This window comes from Dendrobates tinctorius, unplaced genomic scaffold (assembly GCF_039654945.1).
Source record: "Dendrobates tinctorius isolate UK_male_01 unplaced genomic scaffold, ASM3965494v1 ptg000206l, whole genome shotgun sequence".
Classification (NCBI taxonomy): Eukaryota; Metazoa; Chordata; class Amphibia; order Anura; family Dendrobatidae; genus Dendrobates; species Dendrobates tinctorius.
Window position 1 is genome coordinate 4,098,582 of NW_027361873.1, and position 13,688 is coordinate 4,112,269.

The 13,688-nt window shown below is 44.5% G+C and overlaps 1 protein-coding gene across 5 annotated transcripts in view; it reads left to right on the forward strand.

Annotated features, from left to right (window-relative positions):
- Positions 1 to 13,688, forward strand: part of TPCN1 (two pore segment channel 1) — a 153,284-nt gene that overhangs the window by 85,743 nt on the left and 53,853 nt on the right. For all 5 annotated transcript variants that reach the window (XM_073554121.1, XM_073554120.1, XM_073554123.1 and 2 more), the window contains one exon: positions 4,159 to 4,215. In XM_073554121.1, the coding sequence (XP_073410222.1) occupies positions 4,159 to 4,215 (57 nt within the window). The remainder of the gene's footprint in view (positions 1 to 4,158; positions 4,216 to 13,688) is intronic.

Consider the following 13,688-nt stretch of genomic DNA (forward strand, 5'->3'; position numbering starts at 1 on the left):
AGGTGTTTTATGGTATGTCCCATTATGATATTACAAGATGGTGGGGAAACTCAAAGCTTTTTACCTTTTGTAGTGGTGTCATTTCGTCCATAAGGCATAATATGGCATTTGGATATGTTTTAATTATTATGATTATTATTAGACCACAACGGAAAGTTTTTTGTTTTTTTAAAATTCGTTTCTTTACCAAGAAAAGAAGAAACAACATGTACACATATGCATATACCAAAATAATACAAGTGCATTTTGTCACAATAATTATGGGAAAATAACAATTCGCACATTAAATTGTTCATAAAATTTTAGTTCCATAGGTCTATGAGCTGCTGCTGCTTAGGTAGTGGATTACTAAACAGGTAAACAAAAGCATTTTTAAGCTCTATATCTTTTGAAAGTACATATCACAAAGGCACTACAAATCTAATTAAACTATAACTATACCTAACACACTGCCTAGTATATTACACAATATTAAAAAAAAATTTTTTTTGTGATGCCGTAAATAAATCTCAATGTATTTTAACTATGGCAGTCACGGTGGTACTCAGCCTCCACTACCCGATATAGTGAGATGAGAGGAATTCCATCTGTCCCAGATTTTGTTGAATTTCCCCCATACAGCCCCTGTTTTGATAGTGTTCGTTCATATGGAATGACCGTTTTTACCAGGTCAATCCAGGCTCCGAGAGAGGGATGTGACCCTCCCATCCAACGTAGCGCCAGCACCTTTCTAGCCAAAAAAAGTGTCTCACCTAGAAAAATCCTAATATAGTGGCCCCATGTCTCTTCATCTAACACCCTGAATAAACAAACTAATGGACTGAGAGGAACAGGAATTTGCACCATGCTTCCATTATATGACACCTCAAATATTACGAGGACCGGAAATGACCCATTTTGAAGAGTCATAATAGGGTTAGATATGACTCATGTAAGATATATAATTGAGTCATTCTATTATTAATAGATGTTGATGCCTTAGTTGGGGATTCAAGAATCTCCTCCCAATCCTCAGCCTGAGCATCTGGAATGAGATCTTCTCATTTCCCCTTAATCGTCGTTATAGCAGAGTCAGTTCCCGAGGACAACATGTACGTATAAAGAGTAGAGATTAGGCCCTGAGGGCCTTGGGATTTAAGAATTCCTGTTAGAGAGAGATGAGATAGCTTGGGTCGTACATCAGTAACGTAAATGTGACTTGACAGCTGATCGGAGTTGAAGATAACAAAAGAATTGGGATCTAGGGATATTATATTTAGATTGGATTTGTTCAAAAGACCTTCGAATAAGTCTTTAATCAAAGAAGCATTACGTGAGATACAAAAGCCAGCGGACGGGTGGTTCAACAGCACCGGAAAATAGTTATTGTTCCATAACGGCATTTCAGCTATAGTACCCTCAGAGTGGATCACTTTTTTGACTTGTCTCCATACAGACCTCGCCAAACGAGTAGAGGCAACAATCGAGGGGCATTAAGTTTGTCTGTTTCTAGAAAACCTAATGGGTAGTCAATCTCTGTAGCATAAATAAGATGATGTTCCGAGTTAGTTAAGTAATTATCCGGCATCCATTTACTTAAAGCTTTAGGCTGTGTGCCCACGTTGCGTTTTTTTAAGCGTTTTTGCCACTTTTCTCCCACAGCAGAAACTCTTATAAAACGCTAACAAAATGCATCCCATGCAATCCTATGGGATTCCGCAGTTGCTGTGCCCATGCTGCGGATTCTACCGCTGAGCAATTCTATAGCGGTAAAATCCACAGCATGTTCATTATTTCTGCGGAATCGCGGTGATTCCGCCGCCATAGAATTGCATTGAAGCGCTCACTTTATGCATGTGGCTATGCCCACTATGCGTAAAGTGAGCGCTTCATGTGCGGTTGCTACCCAGGGTCTGGAGGAGAGGAGACTCTCCTCCATGCCCTGGGTACGATATCCCTGTAAAAAATAGAATTAAAATAAAAAATCGGCATATACTTACCCTCTGATGGCCCCTAGAGCTCTCCCGCCTGTCCGCCATGCTGCCAGCATCTTCCGGTCCAAGGGATGCATTACACGAATCACCCCATATGACATCACGGTCGCGTTACTGCTACGTCATCTAAGATGATTCTCGCAATGCATCCCTGGGAACGGAGCATGCCGACAGCGTCGCTGAAGGCCGGGGGCCGCCAGAAGGTGAGTATATCCCTATTTTTTTTATTTTTTTTTAACATTCTATCTTTTACTATTGATGCTGCATAGGCAGCATCAATAGTAAAAAGTTGGTCACACTTGTCAAGCACTATGCTTAACAAGTGTGAACAACCTGTCAATCGCCTTTCCAAGCGATGCTTCAAATCACTTGGAAAGTGCAATCATTCTGCAAGATAAAAACGCTTGCAAAATGCTTGTGTTTTGCGGGAAAACGCATGCAAGTTCAGCAACATTTCCACGGCATTTCTGCAACGTGGGCACATAGCCTTAATCTGTCCTGCCAGATAGTATAAATGAAAATCCGGCAGTGCTGCTCCCCCAGCCGCCTAGACCTCTGTAAAATGGATAATTTAAGCTTAGTTCTAGATTTCCCCCACATAAAGGATGTGATCAGGGAGTTCAGATTGGTGAAAACGGGTTTAGGAACCAGCACCGCACTATGCTGGAGGGAGGAACTAAGTTTGGGAAGTAGAATCATTTTAATTAATTAATACGGCCGGCAACAGATAGCGGAAGTTTACTCCAAGAGGCAAATTTAAGTTTGACTAGTTCCAGTAATGGAAGGATATTACTGTATATACTCGTGTATAAGCCGAGTTTTTCAGCCCCTTTTTTGGGCTAAAAAAGACCCTCTCGGCTAATACACGAGTCATACACCTGAAAGCCAGTGAGGGAGGGGGAGCAGGAGACATGATACTTAACCCTCCTGGCGTCTGCATATCCGGCTCTGTTACATCTCAGTCCCAGCGTCTGTATCTCCCTTCCTGTCTTCTTCCTGTGCGGTCACATGGTACCGCTGATTAAAGTCATGAATATGGACGTGTCTCCACTCTCATAGGGGTGGAGCCGCATATTAATGACTTTAATGAGCGGTACCATGTGACCGCACAGGAAGACAGGAGGAGAGATACAGACGCTGGGACTGAGATGTAGCAGAGCCGGATATGCAGACACAAGGAGGGTGAGTAGCACTGGGGGAGGGTGAGCCAGCCATGCCATAAGGATGCCATAAGGAGAGGTGAGTATGTCTTTTTTTTTTTTTTTTTTTTTTTTTAAATCGCAGCAGCATTATTATATGGGGCATATATGGAGCATGTTATCGGCCACCATTAACCTTTCTGCAGCATTATATAGGGCATATATTAATATGGAGCATGTTGTTGGCCACCAATAACTTTTGTGCAGCATTATTATATGGGGCATATATTAATATGGAGCATGTTGCATTTCCCACCCTCGACTTATACTCGAGTCAATAAGTTTTCCTAGTTTTTTGTGGCAAAATTAGGGGGGTCGGCTTATACACGAGTATATACGGTAAGTTGTAAGTCAAGTACACTGCTGTAAGATATGTAAATTCCTAAATATTTAAAAAGAGACACTATAGGCAATAAGGACAAAGAATTAAGATGGGTCACAGGCCATGAAAGAGGGTAAGAGAGCAGATTTAGTCCAATTGATATATAGGCCTGAGTCTTTACTAAATATATCTATGGTAGTAATCACATGTGGCAACGTCTCTACTGTTTTATCCATAAACAGCACCATGTCGTTAGCGTATAAACCAATAGTGTCTGGACGATGTGCTATATTTATACCTCTGATACTCGGAGAGGACCTCATGTGCATTGCTAATGCTTCAATATCAAGGACAAAAGGGGCTGGGGAGAGGGGGCACCCCTGGCGTGTTCCCCTAGATAGAGAAAAGGATTCCGATAAGAAGTTATTTATGATTATACAAGCTTTAGGTTTTGCGTATATTACACCAATCCACTTTTGTAATTTAGCACCAAAGCAATATCTCTGTAAACATGCAGACAAGAATGGCCAATCAAGGGAGTCGAAGGCTTTGTATGCGTCTAGCGACACCGGAAAGTTTAATTCTTCTTTTCTCCCAGTTAAATAAAATCAATATATTCAAATACTTCTCATATGTCTAATTTCTCCACTCCTTCTTTCTGCAGATGTTGTTGTCGCTGTTAATGGATTCTGGATTTTAATTGAGACTTTTAAAGTGCAAGGTGAGCCTGCATTATGTGCAATTGTGATTTCATGGTATTTCTTTGTCTACGTTTGTATGTAACAGCTGCAAAGATGTACACCTTTGAAGCCCTTATTCTTCAAAGTGACATTTTTCATTCATTGGTGGAACATAGGCAATTGAACAATTCAAAATCTGGGACCTAACCTTAATATTGTGGTTGACTTTTAGCTGCGGACTATCAGACGTATTTCTTTATATGTGATAATTATGTGCGGCATTAAAAGGGCATAGTATGTGACCATCATATTATAACTTATATTTAATCATCCCAGTGAATTGTTACATAAGCAGTAGAGGAAATTTACCAGTAAAGTCATAGCTCAGGGTTGGGCAATTAATTTTCCTAAGGGGCCACATGAGAGACCATGGCAGTGACTGTGGATGGACGGATGGCGGAGTAGGGCTCAGGTTGGATGTAGCCCGTGGGCCGCAGTTTGCCCACCCGTTATAGGGTAGATGCATTTAACAGATAGTGAAAAAATAAATAGTGCAAAATTTATTGTTTTGAAAGAATTAACATAGGCATGTAATTTCTCATTTTTACACAACCTCATTATTATTGGAGATATACACCAGCATCTTGTGCCAGTAGATATAAAATATACACTCACTGGCCACTTTATTAGGTACACCATGCTAGTAAGGGGTTGGACCCCCTTTTGCCTTCAGAACTGCCTCAATTCTTCTTGGCAGAGATTCAACAAGGTGCTGGAAGCATTCCTCAGAGATTTTGGACCATATTGACATGATGGCATCACACAGTTGGCGCAGATTTGTCGGCTGCACATCCCTGATGCGATTCTCCCGTTCCACCACATCCCAAAGATGCTCTATTGGATTGAGATCTGGTGACTGAGGAGGCCATTTGAGTACAGTAAACTCATTGTCATGTTCAAGAAACCAATCTGAGATGATTCGAGCTTTATGACATGGCGCATTATCCTGCTGAAAGTAGCCATCAGATGTTGGGTACATTGTGGTCATAAAGGGATGGACATGGTCAGCAACAATACTCAGGTAGGCTGTGGCGTTGCAACGATGCTCAATTGGTACCAAGGGGCCCAAAGAGTGCCCAGAAAAAATTCCCCACACCATGACACCACCACCACCAGCCTGAACCGTTGATACAAGGCAGGATGGATCCATGCTTTCATGTTGTTTACGCCAAATTCTGACCCTACCATCCGAATGTCGCAGCAGAAATCGAGACTCATCAGACCAGGCAACGTTTTTCCAATCTTCTACTGTCCAATTTCGATGAGCTTGTGCAAATTGTAGCCTCAGTTTCCTGTTCTTAGCTGAGAGGAGTGGTACCCAGTGTGGTCTTCTGCTGCTGTAGCCCATCTGCCTCAAAGTTCGACGCACTGTGCGTTCAGAGATGCTCTTCTGCCTACCTTGGTTGTAACGGGTGGCAATTTGAGTCACTGTTGCCTTTCTATCAGCTCGAACCAGTCTGCCCATTCTCCTCTGACCTCTGGCATCAACATGGCATTTCCGGCCACAGAACTGCCGCTCACTGGATTTTTTTTCTTTTTCGGACCATTCTCTGTAAACCCTAGAGATGGTTGTGCGTGAAAATCCCAGTAGATCAGCAGTTTCTGAAATTCTCAGACCAGCCCTTCTGGCACCAACAATCATGCCACGTTCAAAGGCACTCAAATCACCTTTCTTCCCCATACTGATGCTCGGTTTGAACTGCAGGAGATTGTCTTGACCATGTCTACATGCCTAAATGCACTGAGTTGCCGCCATGTGATTGGCTGATTAGAAATTAAGTCTTAACACACAGTTGGACAGGTGTACCTAATAAAGTGGCCAGTGAGTGTATATATATAATGTATATATCTTTTTATTTTTTACCAACCACTTTTCTTTCACCACAAAATTTTTGGTTTTGGTGTAAAAACGGTAAATAACACAATTAAATTTTGGTTTGCAATATGTGTCACCTGTCAGACCTTAAAGGGATGTGTACTAGATAAAACAAGTTAGCACTTATCCTTGGTGCAGGTGACCACTTGCTGATCAGTGAGTGTACCACCACTTGGACCAACGTTGATTGGTGAAACAAGGAATTTTTGTGCCCATTATAGAATGGAAAAAAAATTAACACAGCACTCGCCAGCTCCATAGGAGATGAATGGAGCAGCGATCAAACATGCGCATAGCTGCTCCCTTCTAACAGGGATAAAAGTTTCCTAATTTTGCAGATTAATGCAGATCCCAGCAGTTCGACTTCCATTTTCACCTGTAAACCCTTCTAACTTTATTTTTTTTAAAGGCAACGTACAACTTTGTAATGTTGTGTTTTTTTTCTACATTGCTCTTTTATTTTCTAAATTCAAAATTAGTATTTTTTTCTAAACGTCATGTTGAATCTGACCGATCTATTTGCACACAACTTTCTCTGTTCTTTCGCTCCCTTTTCGCAATGTTAAGCTGGGGCCCCACTAGCGAATCACATCCGATGCGAGATCATCGGATGCGATGTGCTAATGACACTCGGCTCCTTCTCTGCTGCGAGCGTGAGCCGGGTGTCAGTGCTCTGTGCTTCAATGCTCTTTCATGAAGGAATCAGAGCACAGCTGCATAGGAGACAGAGAAATTAGTTTCTCCATGTCTTCTGCTGCCAGCGTCCGTGGGAATTGCACTGTACTCGGTCCAAATTCAGAATGCAATCGCTGCATGCTGTGACTTTTTTCATATCCGATCGGAGCAGGAAGAAAAAACGGAAATTGGGAACAAATCAATAGGATTAAATTGGTACGTATGAAATCCGATTTTTAATCTGATTACATTTGTCCTATTTAATCACAAGTGGGAGGGAGCCCTTAGACAGATCATCTTTCATCAGTGTGTTATATCCTTGTTTCATCTATTTTTGTTTGTGTTTTTTTCCACATCATCCATGCTTCATCTGTTTTACTTCCAAGCTTCTCCTGCCAATTAAACAATCAAAAACAGACAGCAATAACAACGATGGCATCAGTGTTCTGTCCGTATTTATTATCACAGACCTGTTGATTTGAATAGGCCTTTTTTGATGCAGGACTCTGATCAAAATGAAGCTTGTTTTGAGACCTGTGAAGAAAACATACCCATAGACTAGATGGGGTATGTGTTCTATCCATAAAAAAACATGGATTGAAAAAGGCGTTAAACATGGACATCTGAATGATGTCTTAGACTTAAGGAGCATTTATACTGAAAAACAATTGTGATTATCTTGCCATGTAAACAGGCTGCCGATCACCTGATGAACAAGCAAAACATTTATTGGACAAAAAGAGAATTTGGGGTACTCGCTGTAAAATCTTTCTCGGAGCCTTCATTGGGGGACACAGAATGAGACCATTGGTGTATGCTGCTGCCACTAGGAGGCTGACACCAGGCAACAAAAGTTAGCTCCTCCTCAGCATGGTACACCCACCAACTGGCACAAAACTAATCAGTTAGTGAGAAAGCAGTTGGAAAACAAAAAAACAATAACCCGAACAAACTCAACATAGGCACAACAAGGGTGGGTTCTGTGTCCTCCAATGAAATGAAGGCTTTAAGAAATAAATTTTCCGGGGAGTATCAAAATTCTTTTCTCTATCGCTTCATTGGGGAACATAGGAGACCATGGTTCATCTTAAAGTAGTCCCAAGGGTGGAAAAAAGAAAACAGAAGGCTGCCCAGAACAGGTCTAGACCAGGGTGTCTGCCGCAACCATAACCTTCAAACCTTAGCTCACATCAGCTGAGGCATAGGTATGCACTCTGTAGAAAATTGAGAAGGTGTGCATGGAAGACCGTTATGGTCCTAGTTGAAGTGGAAGGGTGAAACCACGTTCAGAACAAAAGAGGGAACCGGACACAGTACCACTTTGTCCTGATGCAGGACAAGGGAGGGTGAAATGCAGGATAGGGCCGACAGCTGTGGGACGCAGCTGATGGAGTTGGTCGCAACCAGGAAAGCCTGGAGAGGGAAACGCCCTGAATAGGATCGAAGGGTGGGACCCTGAAGGACCAGGTTGAGGTCCAAGGGGTCCACAGGAGGACGATAAGGAGGAACAGAATGAGCAATTCCCTGTAAGAAACTCCTGACCTGGAAGCTAGATTCCTCAGGATTGAAAGGGCAGAGACCTGACCCTAATGGGAGCTGAGAGACAGACCAGACTCTAGACCTGACTGAAGAAATGCCAGGAGGGAAGGGAGAGAGAAGGACATGGGGGCTGCTTGGTTGGCTTAGCACCAGCGAAAAAGGCCTTCCATGTGCGATGGTAGATTCGAGAGGAAGAGGGCTTCCTCGCTTTGATCATAATCTGCATAACCTGGTAAGAGAAGCCCACATCTTTCATTACTGTATCTTCAACAGTCATGCCATTAAACTGAGAGACTTTAAATTCTCGTGAAAGAGGGGTTCCCTAGTAAAGGAGATCTGGAAGCTTTCACACTATGTCTGCGATAAGCTTGACCACTTCTGCATACTAAGCTCTTCTGGGCCAGTTGGGAGCCACGAGGATGACTGGTATACCCTCTGCCTTGATTTGATGAGCCTGTTAATTAGCAACAGAGGTGGAAAAAGATATGGAAGGTGGAACTGTGACCACGGGAGAACCAAGGGCATTGGAGCCAATTGCGAGGGGGTTGCGAGACCTGAACACATAGCAAGGAACTTTATTGTTCATCCTGGATACCATTAGGTCAACGTCAGGTGTGCCCCTCCTTTTTCAGATCTACCTTAATACTGATGGGTTCAGAGACCACTCTCTTGAGGAGAGGCCTCGGCAGCCCAGTTCTCCACTCCGAGAATGGGGACTATATTGCGGGTACCCTCTGTTCGACCTATGCCAGGATTCGAGAGACTTCTGACATGACTGATCTGCTTCTAGATCCACACTGGTGATTGATGTATGCGACGACTGTGGCATTGTCAGACTGGATGTGCACATGGTGGCCCACCAGGAGGTACTGCCATTGCCGAGATAGATTGGCCTGAGTTCCAAGATGTTGATGGGGAGTGAGGACTCCCGAGCTTTCCAGCGGCCCTGGACTGTGAAACACTAACCCTAAGCCGAGAAGGCTGGCATCCACCGTCACGATCTGTCAGTGTAGTGGGAGAAATTACCTTCCGCGGCAAACAAAGGGAGAGAGAAGCCACAAGGCAAGCGACAGTCTTACTTGCAGAGGAAGGTGGATGGTGAAATCCAGGCAGGAGATCTTGTCCCAATGCAATAGACGTGTAAGCTGAAGTGGGCAAGTGTGAAATTGCGCGAAGGGGACCACGTCCGTAGACGTTACCATCTTGCCCAGCACACTCATTCAGATCCAAAGTGAGCAGGGACATGAACATCTGAGAGCGAATTCCGAGAAGAAGAGAAGCGACTTTTTCTTTGTAAAGAAAAACTCTAGCAAGTGCGATATCGAAAAGAATGCCTAGGCAAACTAGGCGTTGGTTGGGATCTGAGGCGACTTTGCTCTGTTAATGAGCCAGTCCAGGCGAGACAGCATGTCGAGTGTCAGTTGAAGACTCTTGCAGCAATCCCGGTAGGATGGATCTTTGAACACAAGGTCATACAGGTAGGGGATGACTAGAATTTTTCTGGGGTGGAAGGAGAGGTATGACGGCCATCATGACCTTCGTGAAGATCATGGGGGGGCTGTGAATTGGAAGTGAGAATCCTGAATTGCGAAGTGGAGGAACCTTTGGTCTGAAGCGCAAATCAGAATTTGGAGGTAAGCGTCCTGGATGTCCACTGAACAGAGGAACTTCGCAGTCTCCATGGAGGCAGTTACTGAGCAGAGGGACTCCATCCTGAAGCAGTGGAGGCGCACTTATTTGTTCAGGAGTTTGAGGTCCAGGAAAGGATGGACAGAACCATACTTTTTGGGACCACAAAAAGGTTTGAGTAGAAACCTGGGAAGTGTTCCTGGGAGGGAACTGGAATGATGACACCTCACTGGAGGAGGGAGTTAACCTGATAAGTATACCTTGGGGGCCGGCCGGGACTCGAAAATGATAATGAAGGAGAGATGAAAATTCTATTTTGCAACCAGTGGAGATGATCTCTCTCTGACCCAGGCGTCGTCGACAAAGACGAGCCACACATCCCTGAATAATGAGACTCCAGGTGCAAGTGACCAGTCATGCGTAGGAAAATCTGTTAGATCTGGATCGGAAGGGCTTGCTTTGATGGCCATGCAACTGCCATGAAGGAGCTGGCTTAAAGGAGGGTCTCCCCCTCTCCTGCTTTGCAGGGGAACGGTCCCAATGGTTGTATATCCCAAAGGACGAAAATTCTGAAAAGAAAAGAAAATGCAGGTTGTGTTTTCTGGCAGGGGGACGTTTGAGTCTCTGCTGGGAAAGAGAGGTACTCTTCCCTCTGGTAGCGTCTGAGATGATCTAATGCAGGCTTTTTCCGAACAGGCCTAGGCCCTGAAAAAGAAGACTGGGGAGGCCACATCTACATTCCAGGCCCTGAGCCATAGGACTCTGCAAATGGCCACAATGTTGCTGGAAGCTAGCGCCGAGCAACCTGCAACGTCAATAGATGCAGTAAGAAGGTATTTGATTGCATGGGCAATTTGATCAGCTAGCCCTACGCGTGGGGCACCTTAGAGGAGGATGCCTTGAAGACGGAGCTTCCCCCAGGTGGTGATTTATTTGGAGGCAAAGACAGGGCAGAGTGTCGCTCCTTCTGCCTCAAAGGTATACTTGGCCAACGATTCAATATGTCTGTCAGTTATGACCTTGGAGTCACCGTCCGAGGGAGGAGGAATTAAGTTGGAGGACACCCAGGAAACCCGGGGTTGGGGGGGGTCTACAACAGGAGACTCAACCCAAGGTTTGAGCAGGTTAGGAGGGAAAGGATACAAGATACCCATACATCGCCTTCTTTGAAAACATTTTTATTGGTTCTCTCACTCCTGGAAGAACATCTCTTCTAATTCCTTATGGTTGGAAAACACCTGGGGAGAGCGTTTTACCCTCTTGAAAGATACTGTCAGCTCCATGGTAGGGAAATCCTTCTCCTTGACATTGAAAGTCTGATTGATGGCAAGTATCAGACTTTCCATCATGTCCCCCAGCTTGGAAGCTTGATCTGAATTAAAGTCCGAATCCGACTCTGAGTAAAGGTAGGACCCCGGGGTTGCGTGGGAGGCAGAAGCTGTTCTGGAGGATGTGGTCAATGAGAGAGACCCAGAGGAGGTGGAATGAGATCGCTTCTTGGATCTCGGGTGTGATCTGTCATGATAGATTGAATAAGTGGCTGAATCCGATCCGTCCCTGCGAACGTTTGGAGCATCAGTGTTTGCTGCTACTGTGTTGGGAATACCCTTAATGACGGAGACCAGGGTTTGTGAAACTTTGGTTAGGTCAGTGACAGATTTAGATAACGTTGTAGCCTACTTACGTGGGGAGCGGGAAGGGTGCACTCTCGTCCCAATAAGTGGTGGGCTCTTGGGAAGTCTGCATCATGGGAGGGCTAAAGTCTGGGCAGAGGACCAATTGCTGACCTGAGGGCAATTTTTTTTTCGTGCAGGAGGAACAGGCAAAGTGAAGAATAATGGGGGGAGATAGTTGAGAGCAAGTCTCCCTAGGGTGAGACATAGTGTGTGTGTGTGTGCCAGGGAAGAACTGCTGAGGAGTGCTGACCCTATGTGCCCCAAAGGACTGAGCCTACCCGGTCCAGAATGGATGAGGAGTCTCTGGTCCAGAGAAGGATCCTGAAGCTGCCAGCAGGGAGGACTGTGTGTTGCAGTCAACGCCCAATGTTAAATGTATCCTAGGCAGGAGAGAAGGCGGTGGAGTTTGGAAAAAGCGCACGGGGATTACGCTCCAAGGACTGGATCAGCCAAGGATGAAGCAGAGGATTGGCTACCAGGCAGAGGGCGAAACCACAGAGCTTGGAGAAACCCGTACGATCAAGGAGGAAGATGGGGCTTAGTAAATGTGGAGTAGGCCTTGGCAAAGCCAGGGCCTACGTTTGAGTGGCCGGTGGGGAAGATCGTATGAGTGAGTCCACATCCTGCCCTTAGCCCTGAAGCTGCCCTAATCGACGGAAAAGCAGGGAGCTCGCAGTGGGATGGGAGGAGGGAGGGAGAACCCAGTCCATAGGAAGCCTGCAAAGCTTGTGCACTATGCCCAGGAGCCCCCCATATCAGCAATGGGGTGAAGCAGGGAGGTGGATGGCACCTATAAAGATGCGGTCCCAACTCCTATGCATCGTCTAAGACTGTTTTCAGGAGCTCTGGTTTGAGGGATCACTGGAATCTCTCCGCCGCCCCCCCGGCACCATCTTGCTATGGTGAACGACTGGGCTGGGGTTGAGTGGCAAGGACCGTTCTCCTGTCTGCCCCGAGACACTCTTGATGTGTTAGGGTGGTAGGGTCCTGCCATGTAGACACGACGAGTGGGTGTGGTGGATCAGACCACACTGTTCTCTCAGCCTCGAAGTCGGAAAGCAGAATAGCTCTTACATTCTGTTGCCCAAAGTCACAAGCTGAGCCTGACATAGAAAAGGAAAACATTTATAAAACACAAGATCTATGGTAGAAATGGATCTGGAAGCAGACCTGTGCCTGCCTCCTACTGACTGAAAGCTAAAACACGTAGGCTGATTAGCTTCGTGCCAGTTGGTGGGTGTACCCTTCTGAAAAGGAGCTAACTTTTTTTGCCTAGTGGCAGTAGCATACGCCAATTGTCTTCTCTTTTACCAATGAAGCGATCGAGAAATTAACTTTTATGCAGTATAAAAGATGATTACTCTCGGCAGTGCATCATTTTTTTGTAAACTGGTCTTGCACTGCGGAGAACTATGGCAGCCAATGTGCACTGAGCGATCTAGTATAGCTCAGTTGTGTAATTCTGGAAATTCTCTTACTGATATGCAATTGGTATGAAAAATGAAACAGAATTTTTAAAGCATCTCTATTTATTCAGTATCAAATATGAGTGCCACGTACAGATATACATATTCTTACATGTCTTAATAACCTCATTGATAAGTGCATGTACACTATGCCGAATAAATCGAGATGTATTTAAAATTTTGTTTCCTTTTTTTCAGAATTTGTATCTCTATAACATCTTTCCATTCTGTGGTTTCCAAAATTCCATGACCTTTCCTTCTTGGTACAATTTCAGTGTTGAAGAGTGTAAATAAAACTGTACTGTGGACTATTGACCTTAAAGGCATACACGTGTTCAGCATTTTAAACCCCTGCTTATTACACTAGTTAATACTATAGTAACTAATTGAAATAAACCACTTTACACCGTAGTTACCAACATTTGAATAGTAAAAATTAGGACAAGTAAGCCCTGCCCCTACAGACACACAGGAGCACTTCCCATAATGGCCATTTTGGAAAAGGGTAGCATAATTTTCATCTTTTTTGGGGCTTGGACTCTTGGCAATTATGTTATACATTATTTCTAAATGTGATGGGTCGGAGGTTTGTC